Source organism: Microcaecilia unicolor, chromosome 6 (assembly GCF_901765095.1).
Source record: "Microcaecilia unicolor chromosome 6, aMicUni1.1, whole genome shotgun sequence".
NCBI lineage: Eukaryota > Metazoa > Chordata > Amphibia > Gymnophiona > Siphonopidae > Microcaecilia > Microcaecilia unicolor.
The window spans coordinates 129,170,195-129,183,553 of record NC_044036.1 but is presented as its reverse complement, the minus strand read 5'-3'; the positions used below and the strand labels follow the sequence as shown (position 1 = coordinate 129,183,553).

The window sequence follows — 13,359 nt, the reverse complement described above, 5'->3', positions numbered from 1 at the left end:
GTATACAGAATGACCTGGTAGAGAACAGACTTCCAGTTCTGCAAGGCAGAGATTCTTGTCCAGCACATCTAACTGTAAGTCATTTTCTTTTCTTTGAATTTGCATTAAAGAAGATATTGGTTCAAGAGTTCTGAGTCTTCACAGTGATGTTCTATACTCTGGTTTAAGCTGCAGTATATCACAGCCAATGAAAGGGCTGAACACCAAGCCCCCCCTGAATAATATTTTATTAACTTTTTGTCCAGGAACTAGTAAACACCTTTAAAAATCCTGCTGTGCTAATTGCTTTTACCATCTTCATTTTGTGCCCCTTAGTCCTATTATTTTTGGAAAGGGTAAACAAGTGATTCATCTCTACCCATTCCCTCCACTCATTATTTTACAGACCCTTATCATATCTCTCCTCAGCTTTCTCTTCTGCAAGGTTAAGTGCTGTAATCTCTTTAGCCTTTCCTCATAGAGGAGTCATTCCATCCCCTTTATCATTTTCATCTCCCTTCTCTGTACTTTTTCTAATTCAGCTATATTTTTACAGAGATTTAGCAACCAGAATTGCACAACGTATTCAAGATGCACACTGAGTTTCCTACAGAATGTATTGAATACAGTTTAATAAATTTTGCAACAATTTATTTGCAAAAAACGGCCCAGTAATGAGCAGTTTTTTCCGCAGTTTAGGAAATATGTCCTCCTGTTACTGTATTACCTCTTACAATCTAATCATCCTGTTCTCTTTAACCTCACCTTCTGTTCTCTGTCCCAGTCTCTAAACCTTTCATATCACTTTTCTATTCCCTCTTTGTTCTTGCTTTCTAACATCATCTCATGTTTCCACCTCCTTCCCCATCTTCAAGTTCACACCCTTTTATTCATTTCCCTGTATCCTTTTACCCCTCCTCATCCTCCTTACATCCTTCTTTGATGTTACAGCATAAGGACTTACACAGGCTCTGGATTTCCTTTAGCTTCGCATTTGATTGAAAAATCTTCTTCGAGAGGGAATGCCACTATCGGTGCTGTTGACCACTCCGTAATAGTGGGAAGCTGTTCCACTTAAAAGCAAATATAGTTCATTTACAAAAAAAAAAAAAAAATTATTGGAACATTCAAAATCAAAAGAAACAAATTTTACCATGTTGTACCACAAAATAAAAGTTGATACTGAATAGTGGCTGCCCACAGGTTCTGACTGCATGAAAGATATTTATTAAAATGTATTGACCTCCCCTCCCACCCATTAAATGCATTTTAGAAGGAGCAGGAATTGGGTTAGCGTAGAGGTAGCATGAAAGGTAATATGGAGAACAGCAAAATTCAGTCACTTTCCATGTGCTTATAGCTAAGCAACCAGATAAGACTTCACAAAAAAACTGTCCTAACTTTGGCCACTAAGCTATGTAAATGTCTGCACCTGTATAAGAGCTGAAGGCCAGCACATGGCCAGATAACCCTGGATATTCAATGCTAGGCCTAGACATTATGAAAATTCTCTCTGCATTTTTGCACCTGTTTCCAGTGAGATGTGAAAGTGACCATACTTTGAAGTAGTGGACTCCCAACAAGCCTAGAATATCCTGCACTTTAATTAGGTCTAGATTTAAGAGAATGAGGGTAGAGATCCTTCCTTGGAGTCTGGACAGCCAAACGGGCCCCCTGAATACTAGAAAGCAGAAGTGAGGTGTTGGGTTTGAGTGCCATGCTGGTGCCCCTATGAAATACTTTAAATGGGGTGAGGATATTTTCTGCAGATTAGGGCATAGCCCCTCTTGAAAACTTTTAAGGTGGCTTTGAAAACTTATTTTTTTCCCAAAAGTTTGAAGTGTCACTGTAATGCAGAGTGTTTGTGTCTGTTCTTTGGTAAGATTGGTTTCTTTCTTATTTATCATTGGCATTCTTTTCCTTATTTTAAATTGTTTTTATAGATTTTGTACATCACTTTGATTTATTTGTTTTAAAAAAAGCATTCATCAAATTTTAATAAATATAAACATAAACAATTACTTGGCACCCTCAACATTTGGTACCCTAGGCAGTTGCCTATGTTGTCTCTGCCTACATCTGGGTCTGATATTAATTCTGAGCAAATGGAAGGAAGCAACTTACCTTGAGGTGGTATTTCAACAGCTTGAGTTAAACTGAAGATGGAGAAGAGACACAGAAGAAGGATATCTGCAGCCAGGCGCTTCATCTCTTGGCTGTGAACTGGTGAAGCCTCTTAGCCGCAGTTAGAAAAAAGGCAGATCATTAAGCCATTAATCTGTGAACAATAAGGGAGCCATGATTAATCCAGATCTGTTAGTTTGGAGTAGCAAAAATGTCACCTTAGGGGTAATTTTATAAGTGTTTTTTATTGCCAGAAAAGGTTTTATGCACATTAATAAAGACTTATAAAATTGCCCAGGGGTAATACATGCATAAAGGTTTGTACTACTGACATGTGGCACTTACTTCTGTATGATATACACATAGGTGTTAACAGGGGCAAAGGTCGAGTAGAGCTTGGGTAGAACTGCAAGCATTGTTCCCTCTAAGCTGAGTGGAAGTCCTCCATCTACAGTCCTGCCAGCGGGTGGTGCTGTTTCACCCTCACATTTTCAATAGTGAGGGACAGGCACGCTCTGCAGGACTTCAGAGAACCTCCCTGTCTCTAGCAATTGAAAACACAATATTGAACCAGCAACCCCAACTGGCAGCAATACAGTTGGAGGACTCCCTGCTCAACTTAGAGGGTACAGGGACTGCAAGATATTTATGTATCGATGCATACTTCAGTCAGCCATTTGCAGTGGCGTTCCTAGGGGGGCTGGCACCCAGGGCGGATCGCCGATGCGCCCCGCCCCCCCAATGCAGCGCGGACCCCCCCCCCAGCGAAAGGACCCCCCCGCGAAGGAACCCCCCCCCCCGCCGGGTGCACGCCGCCGGGGGGGGGGGGGGGGGGGGTGTGACGCGCGCCTGTCCTCCGTTGTTCCATGCTTCTTCTCTGCCCCGGAACAGGAAGTAACCTGTTCCGGGGCAGAGAAGAAGCATGGAACAACGGAGGACAGACACGCGCGGCACCCCCCCCCCCCCCCCCCCCCCCCGGCGGCATGCACCCGGGGGCAGACCGCACCCACCGCCCCTCCTAGGAACGCCACTGGGCATTTGCACCTACCTTGGTGCAGCGGTAAACATGTAGACCTGCTTTCTTAGGTGTAATGTTACTAAGGCTCATACCCCTGATACTCAAAACCATTTAGCCAGCCAGGAATGACACCTGGCCAGTTAAATGCCACTTAACTGACTATCTAGCAGTATTCAGCGGGGGATGGTTGGTTATTCCTGGTTAGCACCTAGGAGATAACCAGCTATATCGCATGATACAGCTAGCTATCCCCAAATAGTCAATTCATATCCGATTATTGAAAGTGGTTACTTCGGGCCGCTTAAATAGCTGGTATATCTTTAGCCATTTTAAAGTTAACCAGCTCTTTATGAACATCGACGTAGCAGGTTAATGTTAAACCAGCTAAGAATAAACCGGATATTCAGTGCCAGTCACTGGAAATGGCCTGGCATTGAATATCTGGGCTGACCGCGGAAGTTAGCTGGTATCCATCCCATGGTCTGATTATTGGCCCCATAGGTTCATGTGTTACATCTATGGTATAGGCTGAACATATGCCCTATCTATCTCGGCAACCCGTTATAAAATTTTGTGACTTGTAGATTACAAAATACACAGGTAGTTCCTTTGTAATGAGCACAGTGTAAAAGTGCTTATGTACATTGAAAACTACAAGAGCTTGGGATAGTGTGGTCAGGTGTAGGGAGAGGGGGTCTTCAGAAACATAAGACCACAGTTTAAAAGGGAACAAAAAATCTTCATGGTTTTAAAGAAAAAAACATACAGGAACCTATTCCTCTTGCAGGCTATTAGGGCCTGATATTCAGCTGGCAGTGGCCAGCACTTTCGCTGCCTGCTGCTGGCATTAAACCCGGATAGTTAATGCCAGGCCGTTTATGGTGACCGTAATTGAGTATCCAGGATTCTTCAAACTGCCAAAATGTTAACCAGTTAAGCTGATATACAGCACTAACCGGTTAACATTTTTTTTTTTTTTTTATATTTATACGGCCTATTTTAGCCACTGAACATAGCCGGTTTAACACTGAGTATCTGAGCTAACCTGCTATGTCACTCAATATAACCGGTTATCTATCTTCCACTGAATATTAGTGGTTAGGCACCGATATGCTATTTAACCGATCAGCGGCCGTGTCTGGCCGGTTTAATAGCTTTAAATATTATGGTTTGGAGTTCAATACTATGTGTATTATTATGTTTATTAAAAAGCTTGATATCCCACTATTTCTGAATGGCAGGTCATAGCGACTTAATTAAATAAAATATTTTATTTATTTATTAGGTTTATTTACCGTACTTTTTAAGGAATTCACTCAAGGCAGTGTACAGTAAGAATAAATCAAACTTGAGCAGTAGACAATTACAGCAATAAAAGTATTCAAATAACAATGCAAAGTATGACATAATATACTACTTACAATGTCAACACAATACATAATAGAACATTTTAATTGATAATGAAGGGTAAAGCAAATATAGAACATATAAATAGGTAAGAGAGTAAGAAGAGTTAGAAAGTAAGGTGACTGATTTAAAGAAAGATGCACATGAGGTCAGAGAGATGATTAAATATGATCTTAGGTAGGATAGCAGTGGATAAACATGTCCTGCTACAGTATGTGCAGCCCGTGTCACTCCTTGTGTGTGTGAGTGAGACTAACAAGTTAGTTACTTCTTCCGTTAAAGACTTGGTTGAAGAGCCAAGCTTTCACCTGCTTCCTGAAGTAGAGGTAGTCTTGTGTTAAGCGGAGCCTTTCAGGCAATGCATTCCAGAGTGTGGGGGCTACTCCGGAGAAGGCTCGCTTGCGGGTGTCACATCATGTAATGTCTTTTGGAAAGGGTGTGGTTAGTGATAGTCCTTGAGAGGATCTTGGTGTCCTTGGAGCAGTGGCGTAGCCACAGGTGGGCCTGGGCCCACCCACTTCTTGCCTAGGCCCACCCAAAATCTGTTGTCTGGCTACGCCTCTGCCTTGGAGGCGTGTAGAGGCTCATCCTATTCTTCAGGTACTTGGGGCCATTTCCTTTAAGGGGCTTGAGGATCAGGCATAAAGTTTTAAATTTAGACCTGTATTGTACTGGTAGCCAATAAAGTTTTTGCAAAAATGATGTGATGTGGTCACGTCACTTGCAACCTTTTGTGAGTCTTGCTGCAGAATTCTGAATCAATTGGAGCTGGTGCAGGCCATTTGTAGTCAGACCGTTGTACAGTGCATTGCAGTAAACCAGTCTTGAAGTTATCATGATATGGACAACTGGTATAAGATTTACCTTCTCAATTTAAGGAGTGAAGCATCATAGCTGTCGCAAATAGTAGAAGCAGCTCTTGAAGGTTGCTTGGATTTGAGGAGTCAGAGTAAGTGTTGAATCTAACTGTATTCCAAGGTCCTGACTTGTGATTTGAGGGGGAGTTCGTACTTCCCAAAAGAGATTTTGATGTCAGGTATGCATCCACTTGTGTTAGCGTAATGTGCCCCCTTGTGTCCCGATGTAAACTGTGTATTACCCAAAACCTGGTGATAGTAGTCGAACCTAGTATTTGCAAATGCACTACTGAACACAGGGAGCGATACAGGATCACTAACCTCGTCTCTTGTCCCCTGAGGACGAGAGAGGAAAAGGAAACTAGATTTAGGATTTTCCCTAAATTAGGTGATGGAAAATAATTAGAATTAGATTTTTCTTAAACAATTAAAAAGTTTTATTTTTAAACATTACGTCAACAAGTGAAACAAATGTAAACTTTCCTTTCTCCAATCATGAAAACTCAATTTTTAAATATGTATCACTTTGGAGTTATACTTCTTAAGTAACCTTTGTAACTTCTTTGTTTCTTATAGGAATCTCTTACCTCAACCTGAAACTATCATCAGATAAGTATTTTCCATAAACAACAAATGTAAAGTACAAGTTTTTAAAAGTAACTTTGCATGATTTTTACTGAATTCATCAAGAATTTAATTCTTTGTGTCTATTTTTTTTTTAATCTATTTACAGATTCTGCTTCTAACTCATTAACTTTCACTGAGGATTTGGGTAAGTATTTCTTTTATTTTCTGTAGCTTTCTCTTAAAAGGCTCTAGTCTTGTTTTTTTCAAAGTACTTTTTCCCTGTAACGCCAAAGTCACTTAGCTGTAGTAGATTTTTTTTCTCTTTTTGAAGTGCAGGCTTGCTTGCGTGGGGGCCCAGATGTCCTCCGGAATCCGTCTGTCCGTCCTTGAGACTCCTTTGCTTCTTCCTAAACCTCTCTCTTAATTAAATCAAACAGAAGCAAAACCCTGTCTCCCTATTTTCATGGAAGAAGTTCAAACTAATAGGTGACTTTAGCAAGTAAACTGTGGCCATATAACTCTAATAAAATTCTCTTCCTTTCCAGGCCTATGCTAATTTTTTTTATCTCCCTCAGCTATTGAAGAGTGACTGATCACACTCTGCATCACTGACCTTCACTCAACATTCCACTGCCAGCTCCCTCACCAACATTCCACCTCACTGCTCACCATATATACTCACAGCTCTCATAGATTCTTTTCCTTTTTCTGTGATTTTATTTACTCAGAATTTTCAAATCACAATCCTTCTGTATAATTTTTCTTTCATCAATCACACTTACTTCCCCTCAAATTCACTCACCACAAACCAAAACTTTAAAACTTCAGAGAAATCACATAAAAACTCTCTCCATCTGAACATTAACTCTCACACTAGAGCTACAGTAATCCTTACAGTCACAGTAATCTCTTTAAATGTATGATTTTAACCTGAAATCACACTCCAGCTGTTCCCATTCATCACAGCACCTTCTCTCACTTCAGCAGCCACACTCACTCTCTCAGCTCAGTCCGTTGCCTAGCCAACCAAGATTCTGCTTGGATGTCTGACCACTTTTGAGCACCAGAATTCCGGAAGACCCCCAGGCACTAAAATATTACTTTGTTTTTATCTCTATGTTACATTAGGTCTCTTAGGAGTTTATCAAGGTTCTCCTCTGTCATTGAGTTAAAAGTGTCCCATCTATCTCTTTCAGGAGGAAATGAATTTGTGCACTCCTAGTTAACTGATTGGAGACTGAGTGGGATTGCCTGTAAATCCTGGTGGAGACTTTTAATTTTGTTGACAAAGTATGCAGCAAAATCATTGCAGTTCAGTTTAGACTAGGCAGGCTGATTCTGTTGTAGGGGTCGCAGTAGTCTGTTTACTTTGCTGAACAACTGCTTGGTTGAACAAGTTATGACACTGTAGTTGTCTTTTCATCCACATGTGGATAGTCCAAGGCCTCTAGGAAATTCTCAATGGTCAGCTTTATTTTGTTTCTGATCTCCTTCCAAACTCTGGGAGGTGCCATTTGTTTCAGGTGGCCACTTAGGGAAATTAGAAAAGAACACCATAATAATACAGGAAAGCAAAGACCAGTCAACCAGAATCATACATACACATTCATGAAAGATCTGGGGATATTCACTGGGCCCTTGGGCAGTGACGATCCTAGGTCGGCTGCCACCCGGGGTGGATTGCCAATGCACACACCCCCTGGGTACAGCATGACACCCCCTCCCCTGGCACAATGACACCCCCCCCCCCCCCCGGCGCATCACCCCCCCCCCCCCCCGGGTGCATTCTTGGCTGCTGGGAGAAGCCGCGCAGCTCTTGGCTCCACTGCTCCACTGGATCCCTGCTCCCTCTGCCCCAGAACAGGAAGCAACCAGGGCGGACCGCTCCCACCACCCCGCCCTTGAGATAGTCAGACCCAACTCTGAAGCCCAAAAATCACGGTGGAGATTTAAAAGCTGTTTCAAATAAATGAGTTTTTAGCAAAACTTTGAACTTATTAAATCATAATTGTCACGTTTCCAAAGCTGGAACTAGGTTGTGAGCCCTTGGGCCACTGCCGAGGAGTGGCAGCAGCAGGCAAAACCACTCCACACCGGAGGCAAGGCAGAACTCTGGCAAACAGTGAAATTTCACCTACACTTAGCTGTCCTTCACCAGGAGTTCAGCTCCTGGCTGCAGACGGCCGGTAGGACTTTGCAGGACAAGGCAGGACTGGAAAACAGCTAGGCAGCACAGGGACTGAGGGTCAGAGGGGAAAGGAATGAACATGGGCAAAAGGCAGGAAACCTGGGCTAGAACTCACAGAAAGACAATACAACACAAGGCAGGGAAAGGACAAGCTAGGGGACAGAAACTGGAAGCTGCAAGCAGCCACTAAACAGGGAACAAAACACTGACTAACAAAACACAGAACTGAAAGCTGCAGAGCAGCCACAAAGACACAAGCAGACAAAGACTAAACACAAAACCATAACTCAGGGACAAGACTAGAAAACAACCAACAACCTAATCTAAACTACCCACAGACTAAACTAGAACAAAGCAAGAATCAAGGCAAGAATTACAGACAAAACTGGACTAGGCAGAAGTGCACAGTGTACACCCACATACCAGGGCCTAAGGCGCAATGCAAAGACAAAAGCTCAGAAGTTTCCAGATAGTTAATAAAGCCCATCAACAGCTGAAGCTCACTGCAGTAATCAGAAGGCAGCTACGGGTGCTGTTCAGGGACAAAGAAGGAAAGCAATTCTGGCAGTCTGGAAGATCCGGACCAGACTGGGCTGAAATCTGGAACAGGTAGGAACAGCAAGACAGTCTATGGCAGTTCATAGCAGCCACTGGTTCTGGCTACCAGAGGACGAGGCGACCACTGACAAGGAAACATTCACAGACGTGACAATAATTCATATTGAATAGAGGGAGGGAGATAATTTGAAAGAGAGGGAGCAAGGAAATAAAAAGCAGAAAAATGGGTAGATTCATAGAGAGTCTGCTTTCTACCAAACTCACACATCAGTCAATACTCACTGGCTAAATTAGACCTAGTTATTCAATGCCGGGTCACAGAATATCCAGGCATAACCAGACATGGGCTGGTGGCTGGCATATTTGCAGGTCCCACAATGCTCTCTCCGGCACCCAATACTTCTTTCCAACTGAGCATCCCCTTGATACTCCTTCACCAACACGACCCTACCCCGCACTCTCCCCCCCAAGAACCCTCAGGTCTTGCCAATAGCCATCCTTGGTGGTGTAGTATTATGGGCAGGGGCAGTTCCCCTACACTCCATCCCCTTCTGGTTCTGGGTGCAAAATAGCATCTACAGACCTCTCACAGTAGTCTTGCAGTAACTACCACTTGCTCACTATTACTCTTTCAAATTAAGGAAAACTCTGGAATGAGAGGGCATAGGATGAAGTTAAGAGAATACAGGCTCAAGAGTAATCTAAGGAAATACTTTTTCACGGAAAGGATGGTGGACGTGTGGTGGTGGTGATGGAGACGAGGACTGTGTCTGAATTTAAGAATGCACGGAACAGGCAACTGGGAACTCTTAGAGAATGGAGAAGATAGTGGTTGCTGTGGCTGGGCAGATTGGATGGGCCATTTGGCTCTTATCTGCTGTCATGTTTCTACCACTAGGGTTCAACGTTCCATACTGTTCGATTACCACCAGGGGTCAGTCAGCTAGATGGCATGGGAACAGAGGGAGCCCACTCCTGCTCCCTCCCACTGCACCACCAGGGATGGCCCCCAGGTGAGTTCCAGGGGTTCTCAGGGGGGGTCGGGTGGGTGAGCATCGGGGGGCATTGGATCAGCATCTGCAGCCCAGAAGTTATGCAGGTGCCAGATGATATTAAGTGCTGGCATCCACACAGTTAAGTGGCCATAAAAAGTACCTGTTTTTGTACAGTCCTGTCTGGTTGCTTAGCTATGTAGGAGCTGTCACTGAATATGGTCTGGCTGGCTCCTCCCCAACTCCATTACCCAGTTTGGAGATGGGCGGTTTGAGTCTATATTCAGCCACACTTTCCAGTTAAGTGTCACTGAATATCAGTGGCTGGCCCTCTCAGCATGGTTTAAGCAGGTAGGCGCCTGTCCTGCCTGCTTAAACCACTGAGTATTGCCTCCACAATGTGCACAAAGCTTTTTCTCTTGTCCTTTAAATATATTTTATAGGAGACATCTGTAGGTCTGAGCCTTCCTGTGTTTCCCAAACCTGAACTTTTATTTCCCTTGGCTGAAACACTCCTTCTGGCTGAGCTTCCTAAGCATGGCCCTGTGAGGGGGTGAGCTTATGCTGGACCAATATCTTCCTGTGCATTCTCATCACAAAGCTGGTGAAATTTGTCTCTCTACGTTTAAATAAAAATCTATTTGTCAGATATTTCTTTTGATTGTGTTTAATTGAGCAAAACAAGGGGCAGATTCCTCATTTCAGTCACTGGGAGAAGATGCAGAAAGCTCTGTGAATGCAAGAGAAGGAGAGATGTGATTGGGCATTTCAATTTCCTATTCTGCCGCAACCCTAATACAGCAGAATCCTGCCAGTTCTGTCTGTGTTCCAAGGAAGCACATTGATAGGTCAGGCTCACTCCCTGGCATCCCCATGGCTGCTCTCTCTTCATTACCTTTGATTCTTCATCATTTACAAGCCTTGCAGCATAACTGGAGCAAACATCACTGCACTGTACAATGCTCCAATTGTTATGCACTTTTTATGACCTTTATACATGTTTGAACACCAGAAAAGTTTTGCTAAAAGCTTACACAAGTTATTTTCTGAGCTTTACTTGCCTCATTTCCTATTAGAATTAAAAGAATTCTTTGACTTTTTTGAATTTATAAACTGCCTTTGTCCAAAGTAGGGAATACAAAAAATATACATAATAAAAAACAGAAACAGAAGCACTTTCAAACCATTGCAACACAGATCAAAAAACAGCTTCTAAAAAATCCATGAGTCCTAACAGGGTAGCAGAATTGAAGTAAGCACAAAATATGTCACATACAAAACAAATAGGGGACGATATTCAGACCGTGGAGGGTAGCCAGACTGCCTCCCATGGTCGGTGCTGAGCCCGGATATTCAATACCGGGCCATTTCTGGTGACCAGCACTGAATATCTAGCTTAAATTTGGCGGGTTCCAACTTAACTGGCCAAGCCGATATTGAGCGCTGGCCAGTTAAGTTGGAACCAAACAAAGTTATTCTACCTATTGATGTGACCAAAGATGGCCGCCACCCATAGTAAGTGATGGCAGATAAAGACCCCCCCAACAGTCACATTCATTATCAATTCAAGATTAAATCAACAATGAAAGTGATCATGGTCTTTCTTTGGTGTTTCTGGGACATAGACTATAGAAGCCCACCCCAGCATATCTGAAATTGTCTTGTCATTTGCAGGACACAGCCCATAAAAATCTGCCCAGCACTGTCCTCTCATTCCAAATGACTGGAGTTTCCATCAAAGCTCTCTCCAGCCCATCCTAAAGCAGATTGCTATTTACGGGACTCATACCGTACAAACCAGCCCAGCACCAGCCTTAGTTGATACAGCCAGAGTTACTACTACTACTACTTAACATTTCTAGAGCGCTACTAGGGTTACGCAGCGTTGTACAGTTTAACAAAGAAGGACAGTCCCTGCTCGAAGGAGATTAAATCTAAAGGACGAAATGTCAAGTTGGGGCAGTCAAGATTTCCTGAATAGAGGTGTAGTGGTTAGGTGCCAAAGGCAACATTGAAGAGGTGGGCTTTGAGCAAGGATTTGAAGATGGGCAGGGAGGGGGCCTGGCGTATGGGCTCAGGGAGTTTATTCCAAGCATGGGGTGAGGCGAGGCAGAAAGGGCGGAGCCTGGAGTTGGCGGTGGTGGAGAAGGGTACTGAGAGGAGGGATTTGTCTTGAGAGCGGAGGTTACGGGTAGAAACGTAAGGGGAGATGAGGGTAGAGAGGTAAGGAGTTGCCATCTAAGCACCACTTGAAACACATATGCAACCCTTTAACTTTTGTTTTTCATACCATTCATTTTCTAATTAGAGATCCTTTGTGTTCATCCCGTGCATTTTTGAATTCCACCACTGTTTTTTTTTTCTATCACCTGCCATAGGAGGGTATTCCAGGTATCAACCACCCTCTCCGTGAAAAAGAATTTTCTGACATTACTCCTCAGTTTATCAACCTGCAACCTCAATTCACATCCTCTAGTTTTACTATTTCCCCTTTTCTGGAAAATATTTATTTCTATATTAATCTTTCAAGTATTTAAACATCTGTATCATATCTCCCCTGTCCCTCCTCTCCTCTAGGGTATACATATTCAGGTCTTCCAGTCTCTTCTCATATGTCTTTTGGTGCAAGCCCCATATCATTTTTGTCACCTTCTTCTGGACTGCTTCAAGTTTTCTTACATCTTTAGCAAGATACAGCCTCCAACACTGAGCACAATACTTCAGGTGGGGCCTCACCAATGACTTGCACAGGGGCATCAACACCTCCTTTCTTCTGCTGGTCACACCTCTCTCTATATAGCCTAGCATCCTTCTGGCTATGGCCACCACCTTGTCACACTGTTTCCTTCAAATCCTCAGATACTGTCACTCCAAGATCAGCCTCTCACTGCTTAACACATAACATCTCCTTTGGATTTCTACTCCGTAAGTGCATCACTTTGCACTTCTTTGCATTGAATTTTAATCGCCAAACATTAGGTCATTCTTCTAACACAAACACAGTTTGCAGATCTTTTTTAATGTTTTTAACTCCTTCCAGGGTGTCCACTCTGTTACAAATCTTGGTATCGCCAGCAAAAAGGCAAACCTTACCTTCTAACCCTTCGGCAATGTCGCTCACAAATATATTGAACAGCACTGATCCTTGAGGTACTCCACTACTCACCTTTCCTTCCTCTGAATGAACTCCATTAACCTCCACCCTCTGGCACTGTCAACCAGTTCCTAATACAGTTCACCATTTTGGGTCCTCACTTCAGCCTGTCAAGTTTATTCAAGAGCCTCCTATGAGGAACAGTGTCAAAGGCTTTACTGAAATCTAAGTAAATTACATCTAGCACACGTCTTTGATCCAATTCTCTGATTGCCCAGTCAAAGAATTCAGTCAGATTTGTTTGGCATGATTTACCTTTGGTAAAACCATGTTATCTTGGAACTTTTAACCTATTGGATTCCAGGAAATTCACTATCCTTTCCTTCAGTATAGTTTCCATTACTTTTCCAATAACCGAAGTGAGGCTTACTGGCCTGTAGTTTCCAGCTTCTTCTCTGTCGCCACTTTTGTGAAGAGGGACCACATCTACTCTTCTCCAGTCCCATGGAACTCTCCTCCCCCCCAAGGATTTATTAAACAAATCTTTAAGAGGACCCACTAAAACCTCTCTGAGG

General features: G+C 43.1%; 1 protein-coding gene across 4 annotated transcripts in view; it reads right to left on the bottom strand.

Annotated features, from left to right (window-relative positions):
- The window catches only part of CHL1 (cell adhesion molecule L1 like), a 147,891-nt gene that overhangs the window by 92,860 nt on the left and 41,672 nt on the right, over nucleotides 1-13,359 (bottom strand). For all 4 annotated transcript variants that reach the window (XM_030208520.1, XM_030208518.1, XM_030208522.1 and 1 more), the window contains exons 2-3: nucleotides 2,104-2,257; nucleotides 944-1,052 (exon numbers count right to left, since the gene is read on the bottom strand). In XM_030208520.1, coding sequence (XP_030064380.1) covers nucleotides 944-1,052; nucleotides 2,104-2,188 — 194 coding nt within the window. In that variant the 5' untranslated portion in view covers nucleotides 2,189-2,257. The remainder of the gene's footprint in view (nucleotides 1-943; nucleotides 1,053-2,103; nucleotides 2,258-13,359) is intronic.